Source organism: Coregonus lavaretus, assembly GCF_964263955.1.
Source record: "Coregonus lavaretus genome assembly, contig: HAP1_SCAFFOLD_3064, whole genome shotgun sequence".
Taxonomy (NCBI): domain Eukaryota; kingdom Metazoa; phylum Chordata; class Actinopteri; order Salmoniformes; family Salmonidae; genus Coregonus; species Coregonus lavaretus.
The window spans coordinates 39,008-57,500 of NW_028158140.1; the positions used below are offsets into that span (position 1 = coordinate 39,008).

The 18,493-nt window shown below is 47.2% G+C and overlaps 1 protein-coding gene across 2 annotated transcripts in view; it reads left to right on the forward strand.

Moving 5' to 3' along the window:
- Positions 1-18,493, forward strand: part of LOC311124377 (catenin alpha-1-like) — a 66,042-nt gene that overhangs the window by 38,735 nt on the left and 8,814 nt on the right. For both annotated transcript variants that reach the window (XM_084198538.1, XM_084198539.1), the window contains exons 6-7: positions 6,142-6,247; positions 16,579-16,713. In XM_084198538.1, the coding sequence (XP_084054664.1) occupies positions 6,142-6,247; positions 16,579-16,713 (241 nt within the window). The remainder of the gene's footprint in view (positions 1-6,141; positions 6,248-16,578; positions 16,714-18,493) is intronic.

The window sequence follows — 18,493 nt, forward strand, 5'->3', positions numbered from 1 at the left end:
TGTTGAAGAGGAGTGTATGGATAGAAGGTGTGTTGAAGAGGAGTGTATGGATGGAAGGTGTGTTGAAGAGGAGTGTATGGATGGAAGGTGTGTTGAAGAGGAGTGTATGGATGGAAGGTGTGTTGAAGAGGAGTGTATGGATGGAGGGTGTGTTGAAGAGGAGTGTATGGATGGAAGGTGTGTTGAAGAGGAGTGTATGGATGGAAGGTGTGTTGAAGAGGAGTGTATGGATGGAAGGTGTGTTGAAGAGGAGTGTATGGATGGAAGGTGTGTTGAAGAGGAGTGTATGGATGGAAGGTGTGTTGAAGAGGAGTGTATGGATGGAAGGTGTGTTGAAGAGGAGTGTATGGATGGAAGGTGTGTTGAAGAGGAGTGTATGGATGGAAGGTGTGTTGAAGAGGAGTGTATGGATAGAAGGTGTGTTGAAGAGGAGTGTATGGATGGAGGGTGTGTTGAAGAGGAGTGTATGGATGGAAGGTGTGTTGAAGAGGAGTGTATGGATGGAAGGTGTGTTGAAGAGGAGTGTATGGATGGAAGGTGTGTTGAAGAGGAGTGTATGGATGGAAGGTGTGTTGAAGAGGAGTGTATGGATGGAAGGTGTGTTGAAGAGGAGTGTATGGATAGAAGGTGTGTTGAAGAGGAGTGTATGGATGGAAGGTGTGTTGAAGAGGAGTGTATGGATGGAAGGTGTGTTGAAGAGGAGTGAGTGGATGGAAGGTGTGTTGAAGAGGAGTGTGTGGATGGAAGGTGTGTTGAAGAGGAGTGTATGGATAGAAGGTGTGTTGAAGAGGAGTGTATGGATGGAAGGTGCGTTGAAGAGGAGTGTATGGATAGAAGGTGCGTTGAAGAGGAGTGTATGGATGGAAGGTGTGTTGAAGAGGAGTGTATGGATGGAAGGTGTGTTGAAGAGGAGTGTATGGATGGAAGGTGTGTTGAAGAGGAGTGTATGGATGGAGGGTGTGTTGAAGAGGAGTGTATGGATGGAAGGTGTGTTGAAGAGGAGTGTATGGATGGAAGGTGTGTTGAAGAGGTGTGTATGGATGGAAGGTGTGTTGAAGAGGAGTGTATGGATGGAAGGTGTGTTGAAGAGGAGTGTATGGATGGAGGGTGTGTTGAAGAGGAGTGTATGGATGGAAGGTGTGTTGAAGAGGAGTGTATGGATGGAAGGTGTGTTGAAGAGGTGTGTATGGATGGAAGGTGTGTTGAAGAGGAGTGTATGGATGGAAGGTGTGTTGAAGAGGAGTGTATGGATGGAAGGTGTGTTGAAGAGGAGTGTATGGATGGAAGGTGTGTTGAAGAGGAGTGTATGGATAGAAGGTGTGTTGAAGAGGAGTGTATGGATGGAAGGTGTGTTGAAGAGGAGTGTATGGATGGAAGGTGTGTTGAAGAGGAGTGTATGGATAGAAGGTGTGTTGAAGAGGAGTGTATGGATGGAAGGTGTGTTGAAGAGGAGTGTATGGATGGAAGGTGTGTTGAAGAGGAGTGAATGGATGGAAGGTGTGTTGAAGAGGAGTGTGTGGATGGAAGGTGTGTTGAAGAGGAGTGTATGGATAGAAGGTGTGTTGAAGAGGAGTGTATGGATGGAAGGTGTGTTGAAGAGGAGTGTATGGATAGAAGGTGTGTTGAAGAGGAGTGTATGGATGGAAGGTGTGTTGAAGAGGAGTGTATGGATGGAAGGTGTGTTGAAGAGGAGTGTATGGATGGAAGGTGTGTTGAAGAGGAGTGTATGGATGGAAGGTGTGTTGAAGAGGAGTGTATGGATGGAGGGTGTGTTGAAGAGGAGTGTATGGATGGAAGGTGTGTTGAAGAGGAGTGTATGGATGGAAGGTGTGTTGAAGAGGTGTGTATGGATGGAAGGTGTGTTGAAGAGGAGTGTATGGATGGAAGGTGTGTTGAAGAGGAGTGTATGGATGGAGGGTGTGTTGAAGAGGAGTGTATGGATGGAAGGTGTGTTGAAGAGGAGTGTATGGATGGAAGGTGTGTTGAAGAGGTGTGTATGGATGGAAGGTGTGTTGAAGAGGAGTGTATGGATGGAAGGTGTGTTGAAGAGGAGTGTATGGATGGAAGGTGTGTTGAAGAGGAGTGTATGGATGGAAGGTGTGTTGAAGAGGAGTGTATGGATGGAGGGTGTGTTGAAGAGGAGTGTATGGATGGAAGGTGTGTTGAAGAGGAGTGTATGGATGGAAGGTGTGTTGAAGAGGAGTGTATGGATGGAAGGTGTGTTGAAGAGGAGTGTATGGATGGAAGGTGTGTTGAAGAGGAGTGTATGGATGGAAGGTGTGTTGAAGAGGAGTGTATGGATGGAAGGTGTGTTGAAGAGGAGTGTATGGATGGAAGGTGTGTTGAAGAGGAGTGTATGGATAGAAGGTGTGTTGAAGAGGAGTGTATGGATGGAGGGTGTGTTGAAGAGGAGTGTATGGATGGAAGGTGTGTTGAAGAGGAGTGTATGGATGGAAGGTGTGTTGAAGAGGAGTGTATGGATGGAAGGTGTGTTGAAGAGGAGTGTATGGATGGAAGGTGTGTTGAAGAGGAGTGTATGGATGGAAGGTGTGTTGAAGAGGAGTGTATGGATAGAAGGTGTGTTGAAGAGGAGTGTATGGATGGAAGGTGTGTTGAAGAGGAGTGTATGGATGGAAGGTGTGTTGAAGAGGAGTGAATGGATGGAAGGTGTGTTGAAGAGGAGTGTGTGGATGGAAGGTGTGTTGAAGAGGAGTGTGTGGATAGAAGGTGTGTTGAAGAGGAATGTATGGATGGAAGGTGTGTTGAAGAGGAGTGTATGGATAGAAGGTGCGTTGAAGAGGAGTGTATGGATGGAAGGTGTGTTGAAGAGGAGTGTATGGATGGAAGGTGTGTTGAAGAGGAGTGTATGGATGGAAGGTGTGTTGAAGAGGAGTGTATGGATGGAGGGTGTGTTGAAGAGGAGTGTATGGATGGAAGGTGTGTTGAAGAGGAGTGTATGGATGGAAGGTGTGTTGAAGAGGTGTGTATGGATGGAAGGTGTGTTGAAGAGGAGTGTATGGATGGAAGGTGTGTTGAAGAGGAGTGTATGGATGGAGGGTGTGTTGAAGAGGAGTGTATGGATGGAAGGTGTGTTGAAGAGGAGTGTATGGATGGAAGGTGTGTTGAAGAGGTGTGTATGGATGGAAGGTGTGTTGAAGAGGAGTGTATGGATGGAAGGTGTGTTGAAGAGGAGTGTATGGATGGAAGGTGTGTTGAAGAGGAGTGTATGGATGGAAGGTGTGTTGAAGAGGAGTGTATGGATAGAAGGTGTGTTGAAGAGGAGTGTATGGATGGAAGGTGTGTTGAAGAGGAGTGTATGGATGGAAGGTGTGTTGAAGAGGAGTGTATGGATAGAAGGTGTGTTGAAGAGGAGTGTATGGATGGAAGGTGTGTTGAAGAGGAGTGTATGGATGGAAGGTGTGTTGAAGAGGAGTGAATGGATGGAAGGTGTGTTGAAGAGGAGTGTGTGGATGGAAGGTGTGTTGAAGAGGAGTGTATGGATAGAAGGTGTGTTGAAGAGGAGTGTATGGATGGAAGGTGTGTTGAAGAGGAGTGTATGGATGGAAGGTGTGTTGAAGAGGAGTGTATGGATGGAAGGTGTGTTGAAGAGGAGTGTATGGATAGAAGGTGTGTTGAAGAGGAGTGTATGGATGGAAGGTGTGTTGAAGAGGAGTGTATGGATGGAAGGTGTGTTGAAGAGGAGTGAATGGATGGAAGGTGTGTTGAAGAGGAGTGTGTGGATGGAAGGTGTGTTGAAGAGGAGTGTATGGATAGAAGGTGTGTTGAAGAGGAATGTATGGATGGAAGGTGTGTTGAAGAGGAGTGTATGGATAGAAGGTGTGTTGAAGAGGAGTGTATGGATGGAAGGTGTGTTGAAGAGGAGTGTATGGATGGAAGGTGTGTTGAAGAGGAGTGTATGGATAGAAGGTGTGTTGAAGAGGAGTGTATGGATGGAAGGTGTGTTGAAGAGGAGTGTATGGATGGAAGGTGTGTTGAAGAGGAGTGAATGGATGGAAGGTGTGTTGAAGAGGAGTGTGTGGATGGAAGGTGTGTTGAAGAGGAGTGTATGGATAGAAGGTGTGTTGAAGAGGAGTGTATGGATGGAAGGTGTGTTGAAGAGGAGTGTATGGATAGAAGGTGTGTTGAAGAGGAGTGTATGGATGGAAGGTGTGTTGAAGAGGAGTGTATGGATGGAAGGTGTGTTGAAGAGGAGTGTATGGATGGAAGGTGTGTTGAAGAGGAGTGTATGGATGGAGGGTGTGTTGAAGAGGAGTGTATGGATGGAAGGTGTGTTGAAGAGGAGTGTATGGATGGAAGGTGTGTTGAAGAGGTGTGTATGGATGGAAGGTGTGTTGAAGAGGAGTGTATGGATGGAAGGTGTGTTGAAGAGGAGTGTATGGATGGAGTCGCTGTATGAAAGGTGTGTATGGATGGAAGGTGTGTTGAAGAGGAGTGTATGGATGGAAGGTGTGTTGAAGAGGAGTGTATGGATGGAAGGTGTGTTGAAGAGGAGTGTATGGATGGAGTCGCTGTATGAAAGGGGTGTATGTTAGTGGAGGCTCCTCAGAGGAGGAAGGGGAGGACCATACTCAGTCAATTTCATAAAAATAGTGATCCTTTTTTAGTTAAAACTATATTAAATATATTCACGTCACTAAATAATAATAATAATAATAATATAATATAATAAATAATTGATTAAAACACACTGTTTTGCAATGAAGGTCTACAGTAGCCTCAACAGCACTCTGTAGGGTAGCAACATGGTGTAGCCGAAGGACAGATAGTTTTCGTCCTCCTCTGGGTACTTTGACATCAATACAAAACCTAGGAGGCTCATGGTTCTCACCCCCTTCCATAGACTTACACAGTAATTATGACAACTTCCGGAGGATGTCCTCCAACCTATCAGAGCTCTTGCAGCATGAACTGACATGTTGTTGACCCAAATCAAAGGATCAGAGAATGAATCTAGTGCTGAAAAGCATAAGCTACAGCTAGGTAGCCCTGCAGTGCATGAAATGTGTTGAATAGTTGACTCAAACATTTACATTTATGTCATTTAGCAGACGCTCTTATCCAGAGTGACTTACAAATTGGTGCATTCACCTTATAGCCAGTGGGATAACCACTTTACAATATATATATATATTTTTTTGGGTGGGTGGGGTAGAAGGATTACTTTATCCTATGCCAGGTATTCCTTAAAGAGGTGGGGTTTCAAGTGTCTCCGGAAGGTGGTGAGTGACTCCGCTATCTCAAAGAGAGAGAGAAAGACAATAGCTAGCCTCTGTCCTCCTCCTGGGTACATTGACCCCCTTCCATAGACTTACACTGTAATTATGACAACTTCCGGAGGACCTGCTCCAACCTTATCAGAACTAGTTTATCCTACTCAAACACCCGGCTACAACAGAGAGGGATGCTATGTTAGCTAGCTAGTTATGGCTATCCAACACTGAAAGTCAAGGTAAACTTGAGGTTTTATTAATTTATTGCCACCGGAGCCCGCCGGTGTAACTGATAGACTGCTTGCTGACTGTACTGCATGATTGTAGCAGGTTTACTAACGCGTTAGTTCTAGTAGCTATGTTGACTAGGAGGTGACCGATGTAGTCTGTGTGTTGTAGCGGTTAGCGGTCATGATATGAAGGTTTGGCTTGGAAGGTTTTTTTTTTTTAATGTGTTGTGCACTGAAGTCCACAAGCGAAGGGAAAAGGTGATAGGAGGAGAGCGCGTAGATGCGAGTGAACTGTGTTTGCGTGTGATCAGGGGTGTATTCATTCTGCCGATCCTGTTAATGTTTCTTAAACGGAAGCAAATTAAGCAAAACGGGGATAAACATACCTGAATTTGTCCAATAGAAACTCTCATTTGAAACTGTTGGACTAATGATTACAGGCTAGATCAGCTAGAATCAGGGAAAGTGTGTGTAAGGCGGTACTGAACGTGTCACGTTCTGTCACCTTGATTACTCAAAATTCTCTCGACCTGTGTGCACCTACGTTGTAAACTTTCATTCGTAGGCTAGCTTGTAGCATCGTCATGATGGGTACAGGGAACATGTGGGTATCATGTAGTAGCCTAAACCCTCATCTGAAACGGCACTGACCGCCACTGATGTGTGTCCTGTGTTCCCAGGGGTAAAGGTCCGTTGAAGAATACCTCTGATGTCATCAGTGCTGCTAAGAAGATTGCTGAGGCTGGATCCAGGATGGACAAACTGGGCCGCACCATCGCAGACCAGGTAAGTTACACAATGATACCTATCTCGCCTATCTCTCTCAATCTCTTTCTATATCACCCTCTACCCCCCTCTCCTCCACCCCCATGTCTCCTCCACCCCCATGTCTCCTCCACCCCCATGTCTCCTCTATCCCCCTCTCCTCCACCCCCATGTCTCCTCCACCCCCATGTCCTCCACCCCCATGTCTCCTCCACCCCCATGTCTCCTCTATCCCCCTCTCCTCCACCCCCATGTCTCCTCCATCCCCCTCTCCTCCACCCCCATGTCTCCTCTATCCCCCTCTCCTCCACCCCCATGTCTCCTCCACCCCCATGTCCTCCACCCCCATGTCTCCTCCATCCCCCTCTCCTCCACCCCCATGTCTCCTCTATCCCCCTCTCCTCCACCCCCATGTCTCCTCTATCCCCCTCTCCTCCACCCCCATGTCTCCTCCATCCCCATGTCTCCTCCACCCCCATGTCTCCTCCACCCCCATGTCTCCTCTATCCCCCTCTCCTCCACCCCCATGGCTCCTCTATCCCCCTCTCCTCTACCCCCATGTCTCCTCCACCCCCATGTCTCCTCCACCCCCATGTCTCCTCTATCCCCCTCTCCTCCACCCCCATGTCTCCTCTATCCCCCTCTCCTCCACCCCCATGTCTCCTCCACCCCCATGTCTCCTCCACCCCCATGTCTCCTCCACCCCCATGTCTCCTCTACCCCCATGTCTCCTCCACCCCCATGTCTCCTCCACCCCCATGTCTCCTCTATCCCCCTCTCCTCCACCCCCATGTCTCCTCCACCCCCATGTCTCCTCCACCCCCATGTCTCCTCTATCCCCCTCTACTCCACCCCCATGTCTCCTCCACCCCCATGTCTCCTCCACCCCCATGTCTCCTCTATCCCCCTCTCCTCTACCCCCATGTCTCCTCCACCCCCATGTCTCCTCTATCCCCCTCTCCTCCACCCCCATGGCTCCTCTATCCCCCTCTCCTCCACCCCCATGTCTCCTCTATCCCCCTCTCCTCTATCCCCCTCTACTCCACCCCCATGTCTCCTCTATCCCCCTCTACTCCACCCCCATGTCTCCTCTATCCCCCTCTACTCCACCCCCATGTCTCCTCTATCCCCCTCTCCTCCACCCCCATGTCTCCTCTATCCCCCTCTCCTCCACCCCCATGTCTCCTCTATCCCCCTCTCCTCTATCCCCCTCTCCTCCACCCCCATGTCTCCTCTATCCCCCTCTCCTCTATCCCCATGTCTCCTCTATCCCCCTCTCCTCCACCCCCATGTCTCCTCTATCCCCCTCTCCTCCACCCCCATGTCTCCTCTATCCCCCTCTCCTCCACCCCCATGTCTCCTCTATCCCCCTCTCCTCTATCCCCCTCTCCTCCACCCCCATGTCTCCTCTATCCCCCTCTCCTCTATCCCCCTCTACTCCACCCCCATGTCTCCTCTATCCCCCTCTACTCCACCCCCATGTCTCCTCTATCCCCCTCTACTCCACCCCCATGTCTCCTCTATCCCCCTCTCCTCCACCCCCATGTCTCCTCTATCCCCCTCTCCTCCACCCCCATGTCTCCTCTATCCCCCTCTCCTCTATCCCCATGTCTCCTCTATCCCCCTCTCCTCCACCCCCATGTCTCCTCTATCCCCCTCTCCTCCACCCCCATGTCTCCTCCACCCCCATGTCTCCTCTACCCCCATGTCTCCTCCACCCCCATGTCTCCTCTACCCCCATGTCTCCTCCACCCCATGTCTCCTCCACCCCCATGTCTCCTCCACCCCCATGTCTCCTCCATCCCCCTCTCCTCCACCCCCATGTCTCCTCCATCCCCCTCTCCTCCACCCCCATGTCTCCTCCACCCCCATGTCTCCTCCATCTATCCCTCCACCCCCATGTCTCCTCCATCCCCATGTCTCCTCCATCCCCATGTCTCCTCCATCCCCATGTCTCCTCCACCCCCATGTCTCCTCCATCTATCCCTCCACCCCCATGTCTCCTCCATCTATCCCTCCACCCCAGACACTGTATGTGTGTATGAAAACACATATCCCTCTCTACCTCAATTAGGGTTGAATATTTTCCCAGTATTTTACAAACGCTCCATCCCGAGAACAAATAACTTTTCCTGCCAAAACGGGAAGTGTCATTCTAAAGCATACAAATATGTCTGGATTTTGATTAGAGCCTTGATCGGCATGAAAGCTCAAGCCCAAAAAAAGCCCAAATGATTTTCCCGTTATCCAACAGGCTATTAATGATGGGCTACCGCACATTACGCCATGTCAGGGAAACATTAAAGGCCATAGCTGTATGCTCTCTTGGGTAAATGAATGAGACAAGCTCCAGTAATCTTTTGGAGTGAGGACTTGTATTACTGTACTGTATTATATGGACTGGGATATCGCACCTCGTTCAAACCACGAAGCTGGGAGAGAACAAGCGATGCTGGAGCAGGCCATGAAGTCTACAGAGTTACAATTATAGGCTGGCAAATGTTATTTACTTTATTTTATTTATTATTATTTTACATTTTTATAATTAGTAGTCTGGTGCCTTTTTAGTTAGTAGTCTTACCTTTTTGATACTATTTCCTCTAATGTTGTGCATCATGACGTCGGTATTACCTCCTATCTATCTCTAAGTAACCTATTGTTGCTTCATTCCTTCCTTGCTTTCAACAGTTACATGAAATACGTTTAGTTGTCCTTATCTTCATCAGTCTAATGACGTCCTTTTAATAATACAGGACTATAATTAGGATGCAGAAGGATTTCTGTTCACGGAGATTGAATTGTTAAGGGTCTAAATAAATTATTGCTTTTGGATCAGACCAGGGAGGCTGAGATGGGGGGAGCCCTGTTGCCTGGGCAACACAGGGCCTCCGTACGCAATTGCTCAGGCTTTTTTTTGTGCTGTGAAGATGCGACATGGGAGGTCAGCAGTTACTGGTTTTTAAGCCCTTCATCAATCGGCGTGGAGATGGGCGCCAAGGCCTCCTCCTAGTGGCAGAGATGCCATGATGTCACTGTACAACTACCTCCCCTTAAGCGGGACAGCCCCCAGTCACCACAGCCTACCTGCTTCATTGGGTGCATGAAGCTTAGCGATTTAACCCAACAAGTGGGCTGTAAACCAACTCGCCAGACAAAAAAAAGTGATGACTCCGGCGTTATGTCTGGGATGCTGGAACGTCAGGACTATGACAACTGGACTAACTGACAACCTACAAGAAATAAGTGATACCTGCAAGACCACAGTCATAAACAACCAACTCAAGAAACTACAAATCGACATTTCCACCTTACAGTAAACCCAACTCCACTCATCAGGCTACCTGAGAGAAAATTAGTTTTTCTGGCAGGTAAAAGCCCTTCAGAGAATCCTAGCCCTGAGCCTGAACACAACCATAGAAGCTGTCCACCTGGTGAGTGTGTGCGCCCCAACACTCCCCTCAAGAAACAAAAGCCCAATGTGTTTCTATGGGAATAATATGCAAACCTGAGCTTGTCGCCTGCCGTCCCGCCTTTGGGACAAAGACGCCCATTGTCAGGGCGGAGACATGAGCATCTCATCATAATATACTGATCTCTGGTTTCAGCCTCTTGTGAATTGGAAAGGAAAGTTGGCAGGTGCACAAGTGTATTGTTAGGATGCTGGATTGCCCTAAAGTAAATACATTTATCTTGCCCAGGATAGACTAGTTGATACAATGTTGCAAGTTCGCTAGCTACAGTGGTTGGACCAGACCAAGTAGTGATTTGATACAATGTTGCAAGTTCGCTAGCTACAGTGGTTGGACCAGACCAAGTAGTGATTTGATACAATGTTGCAAGTTCGCTAGCTACAGTGGTTGGACCAGACCAAGTGATGTTTTGATACAATGTTGCAAGTTCGCTAGCTACAGTGGTTGGACCAGACCAAGTGATGATTTGATACAATGTTGCAAGTTCGCTAGCTACAGTGGTTGGACCAGACCAAGTAGTGATTTGATACAATGTTGCAAGTTCGCTAGCTACAGTGGTTGGACCAGACCAAGTAGTGATTTGATACAATGTTGCAAGTTCGCTAGCTACAGTGGTTGGACCAGACCAAGTAGTGATTTGATACAATGTTTCACTTCACTAGCAATAGCTCAAGTCAAGACAGATAGAAAGAGAGGCAGGCATGCGGAGTAGATGGATGAATGTGATTGAAAGAACCTGAATTTTCATCAGGATATTTTCTACTGTTTTTATGTTGTCGGCTTTAGGCCTATGTATTTTACTTAGTTGATGATGGCAATTCTAGTCCTACTGCTGCATTGGCCTATAGGCTATCTCTGAGTTCTATGGTAGTTATAGTCCTACTGCTGCATTGGCCTATAGGCTATCTCTGAGTTCTATGGCCTATAGGCTATCTCTGAGTTCTATGGCCTATAGGCTATCTCTGAGTTCTATGGCCTATAGGCTATCTCTGAGTTCTATGGCCTATAGGCTATCTCTGAGTTCTATGGCCTATAGGCTATCTCTGAGTTCTATGGCCTATAGGCTATCTCTGAGTTCTATGGCCTATAGGCTATCTCTGAGTTCTATGGCCTATAGGCTATCTCTGAGTTCTATGGCCTATAGGCTATCTCTGAGTTCTATGGTAGTTATAGTCCTACTGCTGCATTGGCCTATAGGCTATCTCTGAGTTCTATGGCCTATAGGCTATCTCTGAGTTCTATGGCCTATAGGCTATCTCTGAGTTCTATGGCCTATAGGCTATCTCTGAGTTCTATGGCCTATAGGCTATCTCTGAGTTCTATGGCCTATAGGCTATCTCTGAGTTCTATGGTAGTTATAGTCCTACTGCTGCATTGGCCTATAGGCTATCTCTGAGTTCTATGGCCTATAGGCTATCTCTGAGTTCTATGGCCTATAGGCTATCTCTGAGTTCTATGGTAGTTATAGTCCTACTGCTGCATTGGCCTATAGGCTATCTCTGAGTTCTATGGTAGTTATAGTCCTACTGCTGCATTGGCCTATAGGCTATCTCTGAGTTCTATGGCCTATAGGCTATCTCTGAGTTCTATGGCCTATAGGCTATCTCTGAGTTCTATGGCCTATAGGCTATCTCTGAGTTCTATGGCCTATAGGCTATCTCTGAGTTCTATGGCCTATAGGCTATCTCTGAGTTCTATGGCCTATAGGCTATCTCTGAGTTCTATGGCCTATAGGCTATCTCTGAGTTCTATGGCCTATAGGCTATCTCTGAGTTCTATGGCCTATAGGCTATCTCTGAGTTCTATGGCCTATAGGCTATCTCTGAGTTCTATGGCCTATAGGCTATCTCTGAGTTCTATGCTCTCATGTCTTTAGCCGCCAATCATATGGCAGAGGCTGGTGCTCTTGGCATAGTTGAATTTCAACTTTTCAAGATTTTTATAATTTTACTTCGGAATTTTTATGATAAACCATGTGAAAATGACTTTGAGAAACTAAAACCTTATTATTGAAATGAAACTTTTCCAAGAAAATGTGCATATATAAATAATCATAACAGGCGCGCAGATGGGTAGAAACGGTAGGATAAATTGCAAACTTCCCTGAACTTGAAACTCTCCAGCTGCCTATGCTGTTTACTATTACACCCATTAAGAAAAGCTCAAACGGGTACACACACAGGTCCCGTGGAAAAACGTGCCCACCTATGGAAATCAGAGGCCCGTCCCACAGATTCCTTCTGCCGCTGGGTCTGAGGCGCTCCCTGTGCTCCGCTGGCCTCTCCCATGTAGGAAAAGTTAGACTAGAATAGCTTGCTGGACATTCTTTTTTTAGCATTCCAGTTCTCTTAGGGGAGAGGTTTCCATTTCCAGTTCTCTTAGGGGAGAGGTTTCCGTTTCCAGTTCTCTTAGGGGAGAGGTTTCCAGTTCTCTTAGGGGAGAGGTTTCCAGTTCTCTTAGGGGAGAGGTTTCCGTTTCCAGTTCTCTTAGGGGAGAGGTTTCCGTTTCCAGTTCTCTTAGGGGAGAGGTTTCCATTTCCAGTTCTCTTAGGGGAGAGGATTCCGTTTCCAGTTCTCTTAGGGGAGAGGTTTCCGTTTCCAGTTCTCTTAGGGGAGAGGTTTCCAGTTACATTTACATTTACATTTACGTCATTTAGCAGACGCTCTTATCCAGAGCGACTTACATGAGCAATTAGGGTTAAGTGCCTTGCTCAAGGGCACATCGGCAGATTTTTCACCAAGTCGGCTCGGCGATTAGAACCAGCGACCTTTCGATTACTGGCACAACGCTCTTAGCCACTAAGCTACCTGCCGCCCCGTTTCTCTTAGGGGAGAGATTTCCATTTCCAGTTCTCTTAGGGGAGAGGATTCCAGTTCTCTTAGGGGAGAGGTTTCCATTTCCAGTCTCTGTGTCTGTCTGCTATCTGTCACATTAATGTCCCCAACGTGTCACTATTATTAAATGAGTCCCCATGCAAATCTTGAGCATCATTTTATCAATCTGAGAAGGGTGAGGAGGATAGAGAGAGGAGAGGGATGGCGAGAGAGAGACTGACGGAGAGGGGGACAGTGAAGATGGAGAGATATGGAGAGCGTAGATAATCAGTTTGTTTCAGATTGTGACTTGGTTGATCATCATGGCTGATGACTTTATATTTAGCTGTGCTTCAGAAACACGAGGAGAGCTGAGAGACGGATGAAATCTAATAGACAGCACATTAACTAGAGAACCAGACACACAATACCATCATCACCACTACCATCATCACCACCACCATCATCACCACTACCGTCACCACTACCATCACCACCACTACCGTCACCACCACCATCATCACCTTCACCACCACCACCACCACCACTACCGTCATAATCATCACCACTACCACCATAATCATCACCAGCAATAATGTAGAATACTAAGGCCCTCAGCCAGGCAGTCCGCCAAACAGCACCATCCTATCCATATCTGCTGTAACTATGCCATGCATCTCAAGTCACACTGCTCTCCCTGCCGGTGGCACCAAATGCATTACAGACACACCACCAGTTCAGAGGTGTGATATCAGATAAAGCGTGTCCTGGAGGATCTCTCTCAGGTCATATACACACTACGCAAACACAGACACCCCCTCCTCCTCCTCCTCCTAGGGAGGATCTCTCTCAGGTCATACACAGTTGATCATCTCTCTCACACACACACACTACGCAAACACAGACACCCCCTCCTCCTCCTCCTCCTAGGGAGGATCTCTGTGTGAATAGTGCTGACTAGAACCAGCTCCTCTCCTCCTCCTAGGGAGGTTCTCTGTGTGAATAGTGCTGACTAGAACCAGCTCCTCTCCTCCTCCTAGGGAGGTTCTCTGTGTGAATAGTGCTGACTAGAACCAGCTCCTCTCCTCCTCCTAGGGAGGTTCTCTGTGTGAATAGTGCTGACTAGAACCAGCTCCTCTCCTCCTCCTAGGGAGGTTCTCTGTGTGAATAGTGCTGACTAGAACCAGCTCCTCTCCTCCTCCTAGGGAGGTTCTCTGTGTGAATAGTGCTGACTAGAACCAGCTCCTCTCCTCCTCCTAGGGAGGTTCTCTGTGTGAATAGTGCTGACTAGAACCAGCTCCTCTCCTCGTCCTAGGGAGGTTCTCTGTGTGAATAGTGCTGACTAGAACCAGCTCCTCTCCTCCTCCTAGGGAGGTTCTCTGTGAATCAGCTCCAGCATGGTAACAGGTGTTGTGCATGTGGCATGTTAAGGTCAGTGTGTGAGAAGAGTCAGAGGGTGTGTGTCCCCCTCCGAGGGTGTTCCGAGGGTGTTTAAATCCCCTTTTTCCTGGTCTTCCATTGTCTCTCTGGGTGTGGGAGGGTTTGTTGAGGACAAAAGGATTGTTCTGTGTTCTGTAGGCCTGTTCTGTGTTCTGTAGGCCTGTTCTGTAGGCCTGTTCTGTGTTCTGTAGGCCTGTTCTGTGTTCTGTAGGCCTGTTCTGTGTTCTGTAGGCCTGTTCTGTGTTCTGTAGGCCTGTTCTGTGTTATGTAGGCCTGTTCTGTGTTATGTAGGCCTGTTCTGTGTTCTGTAGGCCTGTTCTGTGTTCTGTAGGCCTGTTCTGTGTTCTGTAGGCCTGTTCTGTAGGCCTGTTCTGTGTTCTGTAGGCCTGTTCTGTGTTATGTAGGCCTGTTCTGTGTTCTGTAGGCCTGTTCTGTGTTATGTAGGCCTGTTCTGTGTTCTGTAGGCCTGTTCTGTGTTCTGTAGGCCTGTTCTGTGTTCTGTAGGCCTGTTCTGTAGGCCTGTTCTGTAGGCTCTGGTCAAATGTAGTGCACAGGGTGCTGTTTGGGACTTAGCCGAATAACTTCTAAAATACTCGGCCCATCTCTGTCTGTGCTCAAATCAAATCAAATCAAATTGTATTGGCCACATGCGCCGAATACAACAGGTGCAGACATTAGTGAAATGCTTACTTACAGCCCTTAACCAACAGTGCATTTATTTTTAATAAAAATTTAGAATAAAACAACAAAAAAGTGTTGAGAAAAAAAGAGCAGAAGTAAAATAAAATAACAGTAGGGAGGTTATATACAGGGGGGGTACTGGTGCAGAGTCAATGTGCGGGGGCACCGGTTAGTTGAGGTAGTTGAAGTAATATGTACATGTGGGTAGAGTTAAAGTGACTATGCATAAATAATTAACAGAGTAGCAGCAGCGTAAAAAGATGGGGTGGGGGGGCAGTGCAAATAGTCCGGGTAGCCATGATTAGCTGTTCAGGAGTCTTATGGCTTGGGGGTAGAAGCTGTTGAGAAGTCTTTTGGACCTAGACTTGGCACTCCGGTACCGCTTGCCGTGCGGTAGCAGAGAGAACAGTCTATGACTAGGGTGGCTGGAGTCTTTGACAATTTTGAGGGCCTTCCTCTGACACCGCCTGGTATAGAGGTCCTGGATGGCAGGAAGCTTGGCCCCAGTGATGTACTGCGCCATATGCACTACCCTCTGTAGTGCCTTGCGGTCGGAGGCCAAGCAGTTGCCATACCAGGCGGTGATGCAACCAGTCAGGATGCTCTCGATGGTGCCGCTGTAGAATTTCTTGAGGATCTGAGGACCCATGCCACATCTTTTCAGTCTCCTGAGGGGTAATAGGCTTTGTCGTACCCTCTTCACGACTGTCTTGGTGTGTTTGGACCATGATAGTTCGTTGGTGATGTGGACACCAAGGAACTTGAAGCTCTCAACCTGTTCCACTACAGCCCCGTCGATGAGAATGGGGGCGTGCTCAGTCCTCTTTTTTTCCCCTGTAGTCCACAATCATCTCATTTGTCTTGGTCACGTTGAGGGAGAGGTTGTTGCTAACTGATGACTGGTGTATCTGTAGATTTATTAACATACTGCATTTACCTTCCATGATGTGCTCTATGGCCACACTCTGCCTGTATGTCCTAGTCTAACCCCATCTCTGTAGCTCAACTGGTAGAGCACGGCGCTTGTAACGCCAGGGTAGTGGGCTCGTTCCCCGGGAACACCCATATGTAAAAATGTATGCACACATGACTGTAAGTCGCTTTGGATAAAAGCGTCTGCTAAATGATGTAAATGTCCTAGTCTAACCCCATCTCACTCTGTCTCTCTCTCTCTCCAGTGTCCAGACTCGGCCTGTATGTCCTGGTCTAACCCCATCTCTCTCTGTCTCTCTCTCTCTCCAGTGTCCAGACTCGGCCTGTATGTCCTGGTCTAACCCCATCTCTCTCTGTCTCTCTCTCTCTCTCCAGTGTCCAGACTCGGCCTGTATGTCCTGGTCTAACCCCATCTCTCTCTGTCTCTCTCTCTCTCCAGTGTCCAGACTCGGCCTGTATGTCCTGGTCTAACCCCATCTCTCTCTGTCTCTCTCTCTCTCCAGTGTCCAGACTCGGCCTGTATGTCCTGGTCTAACCCCATCTCACTCTGTCTCTCTCTCTCTCCAGTGTCCAGACTCGGCCTGTATGTCCTGGTCTAACCCCATCTCTCTCTGTCTCTCTCTCTCTCTCCAGTGTCCAGACTCGGCCTGTATGTCCTGGTCTAACCCCATCTCTCTCTGTCTCTCTCTCTCTCCAGTGTCCAGACTCGGCCTGTATGTCCTGGTCTAACCCCATCTCTCTCTGTCTCTCTCTCTCTCTCCAGTGTCCAGACTCGGCCTGTATGTCCTGGTCTAACCCCATCTCTCTCTGTCTCTCTCTCTCTCCAGTGTCCAGACTCGGCCTGTATGTCCTGGTCTAACCCCATCTCTCTCTCTCTCTCTCTCTCCAGTGTCCAGACTCGGCCTGTATGTCCTGGTCTAACCCCATCTCTCTCTGTCTCTCTCTCTCCAGTGTCCAGACTCGGCCTGTATGTCCTGGTCTAACCCCATCTCTCTCTGTCTCTCTCTCTCTCCAGTGTCCAGACTCGGCCTGTAAGCAGGACCTGTTGGCCTACCTGCAGCGTATAGCCCTGTACTGCCACCAGCTCAACATCTGTAGTAAGGTCAAAGCAGAGGTCCAGAACCTGGGAGGAGAGCTCGTGGTCTCTGGGGTAAGAACTGATGCACTTTGTTACTTACACTGTACATGCTGTGTGTAGTCTAGTGGTTATAGCCGGGGTAAGTCTCTAAGCGCTTTGCACACCTGGATTGTACAATATTTGTACATTATTCTTTTTTAAATTCTTCAAGCTCTGTCAAGTTGGTTGTTGATCATTGCTAGACAGCCATTTTCAAGTCTTGCCATAGATTGTCAAGCCAATTTAAGTCAAAACTGTAACTAGGCCACTCAGGAACATTCAATGTCGTCTTGGTAAGCAACTCCAGTGTATATTTTGGCCTTGTGTTATTGTCCTGCTGAAAGGTGAATTCATCTCCCAGTGTCTGGCGGAAAGCAGACTGAACCAGGTTTTCCTCTAGGATTTTGCCTGTGCTTAGCTCCATTGTTTATTTTTATCCTAAAAAAACTCCCTAGTCCTTGCCGATGACAAGCATACCCATAACATGATGCATCCACTACCATGTTTGAAAATATGAAGAGTGGTACTCAGTGATGTGTTGTGTTGGATTCTCCCAAAACATAACACTTTGTATTCAGGACATAAAGTTCATTTCTTTGTCACATTTTTTGTAGTTTTACTTTAGTGACTTATTGCAAACAGGAATTCATGTTTTGGAATATTTTTTTATTCTGTACAGCCTTCCTTCTTTTCACTCAGTCAATTAGGTTAGTATTGTAGAGTAACTACAATGTTATTGATTCATCCGCAGTTTTCTCTTATCACAGCCATTAAACTCTTAACTGTTTTAAAGTCACCATTGGCCTCATGGTGAAATCCCTGAGCTGTTTCCTTCCTCTCCGGCAACTGAGTTAGGAAGGATGCCTGTATCTTTATAGTGACTGGGTGCATTGATACACCATCCAAAGTGTAATTATTAACTTCACCATGCTCAAAGGGATATTCAATGTCTGCTTTTTATTTTTATTTTGACCTATCTACCAATATGTGCCCTTTGCGAGGCATTGGAAAACCTCCCTGGTCTTTGTGATTTTAATCTGTGTTTGATATTCACTGCTTGACTGAGGGACCTTACAATTATCTGTATGTTTAGGTTACACAGTTGAAGTAGTCATTCAAAAATCATGTAAAACAACTATTATTGCACACAGAGTGAGTCCATGCAATTTATTATGTGACTTGTTAAGCACATTTTTACTCCTGAACTTATTTAGGCTTGCCATAACAAAGGTGTTGAATACTTATTGACTCAAGACATTAAAGCCTTTCATTTTTTATTAAATTGTAAACATTTCTAAAAACATAATTCCACTTTGACATTATGGGGTGATGTGACACAGAATCTCAATTAAATTGGTTTTAAGTTCAGGCTGTAACACAACAAAATGTTGAAAAAGTCAAGGGGTGTGAATACTTCCTGAAGGCATTGTATATGCTATGGCCTACTCTGTAGTCTGGCTTTACACTGTGCTACTAACACTATACATGCTGTGTAGTCTGGCTTTACACTGTGCTACTAAGGCTATACATGCTGTGTAGTCTGGCTTTACACTGTGTTACTAACGCTATACATGCTGTGTAGTCTGGCTTTACACTGTGCTACTAAGGCTATACATGCTGTGTAGTCTGGCTTTACACTGTGTTACTAACGCTATACATGCTGTGTAGTCTGGCTTTACACTGTGCTACTAAGGCTATACATGCTGTGTAGTCTGGCTTTACACTGTGCTACTAAGGCTATACATGCTGTGTAGTCTGGCTTTACACTGTGTTACTAACGCTATACATGCTGTGTAGTCTGGCTTTACACTGT